We start from the raw sequence: 1,456 nt of genomic DNA, 5'->3' as shown, positions 1-1,456 counted from the left end.
GCGAAATTCTCTGAATAACATCTGGAGACAGTCTGAAAAATTTCTGGAAAGGAGTGAAAGAGAAGTAACTTTTTTATGGAGCTGGAGATGGACAATTCCAGCAAAAGGAAATCAAGTTTTTTCGAGGCTTTTGAATTAAGCTTTGAGGCTAAACAGGTTAACAGGAGAGCCTCCTTACATGTAGCCCGTGTGGCAAGTGGAATACAGTACTTTATTGAAGGGAGAACTTGTGAGCTCTTTGGAGGCAGTGAAGATATGCTGCGGAATTCTCATTGTCTTTATTGCCGGTACGACACAATTGTGCAATGAATTTTAACGGTGTTCATAGGGGAAAGAAAAGAAACCACATTCTTACAGGTTCCACCGAGATTTGAACTCGGATCGCTGGATTCAGAGTCCAGAGTGCTAACCATTACACCATGGAACCGGCACATCATCACCTTTTCCTTTAGTCCTCTAAATGATAGATAACCCCGCCCATTCTTACAAAACCACCATACGGAGGCGGGTCGGACTCGCTCCCTGACCCTAGGTTCCGGCAAGGTAGTGTGTAAATAAGAAAAGATCATTAAGTGTGTGGTCAGCTGGGACTCCAGGAGTCAGTTTCCTACTTGAGCCTCCCCAAGAAGCTCAGCATTCGAAGATTGGTGACGAGGGCACACGGTACTTCCCAGGCTCACAGACAGGGCACCGCCTCCCCGGAAGTACTTCCCCTTTCGGGGCTGGGGCCTGCCGGAAGTGGCGCAGCGGCAGGGCGGGGCTCTTTACCCGGTCCGGCGTCTGGAGCTCAGCGCTCGGGTTACCCCTGCAGCGACGCCCCCTGGTCCCACCGATACCACTGCTGCTCCCGCCCCTTCACTCTTCGGCCGCGCAATGGGCACCCGCGACGACGAGTACGACTACCTCTTCAAAGGTGAGACTATGGGGGGGTCCCTCTTGGGGGGGTCCTGGGACACTCCCGGGAGACCCGCTCGGGGGCCACCCCTGCACTGAAATGGGCCTGCCCCCTCAGTCCTTCCTTTTTCCTTGCGTTTCGCCCTCTTATCTCCCAACTCAGCATCTTCTCTCGTAACGCGGGCTCCTCCCCCCATCTCCTGGCGACCTCCCCGTGGGCCCTCGCTGGCTTTCGGATCCCTCACGGAGTGTCCTTTCGGCGACTGTCTTCTCCTCCATCGTCCTCCTCCGGCCTCTCCCGGGGTCCTGAGGCCCCTTCCAGGCGCCCCTCCCGCCGTCTGTCTAAGCAGCCTCGGCGCCCCCTCCCCCCGGGCCCACGGCCCTCGGCGTGCACATCCTCCGCGAGCCCCTTGGCCAGGCCCTCCTGCGCTTCCCTTTTCCTCTGTCCTTCGGCCCCAAGGCAGGACTTTTGATTCTGACCTGCTTCCCTTGCCTCCCTGAGCGAGACAACCCAGTCCCCATCCCCCCTACCCCTCGGGCGGCGACCCCCTCCTCACCCACC

General features: G+C 57.3%; 1 protein-coding gene and 1 non-coding gene across 3 annotated transcripts in view; one reads left to right on the top strand and one right to left on the bottom strand.

Moving 5' to 3' along the window:
- Positions 1 to 355: 355 nt before the first annotated feature.
- On the bottom strand, positions 356 to 427 carry TRNAQ-CUG. The gene has a single exon. It is a non-coding gene; the product is annotated as a tRNA-Gln (tRNA).
- Positions 428 to 742: 315 nt separating this feature from the next.
- RAB11A (RAB11A, member RAS oncogene family) overlaps positions 743 to 1,456 on the top strand; it is a 34,411-nt gene continuing 33,697 nt past the window's right edge. The window contains exon 1 of one of the 2 annotated variants that reach the window (XM_006886639.1): positions 743 to 913. In XM_006886639.1, the coding sequence (XP_006886701.1) occupies positions 874 to 913 (40 nt within the window). In that variant the 5' untranslated portion in view covers positions 743 to 873. The remainder of the gene's footprint in view (positions 914 to 1,456) is intronic. The other variant, XM_006886640.1, reaches the window with a different exon arrangement.

This window comes from Elephantulus edwardii, unplaced genomic scaffold, assembly GCF_000299155.1.
Source record: "Elephantulus edwardii isolate Elephantulus edwardi_28Jun2011 unplaced genomic scaffold, EleEdw1.0 scaffold00050, whole genome shotgun sequence".
In the NCBI taxonomy this organism is placed as follows: domain Eukaryota; kingdom Metazoa; phylum Chordata; class Mammalia; order Macroscelidea; family Macroscelididae; genus Elephantulus; species Elephantulus edwardii.
The sequence above is the reverse complement of the archived record's forward strand: the minus strand, read 5'-3'. Positions and strand labels throughout refer to the sequence as shown.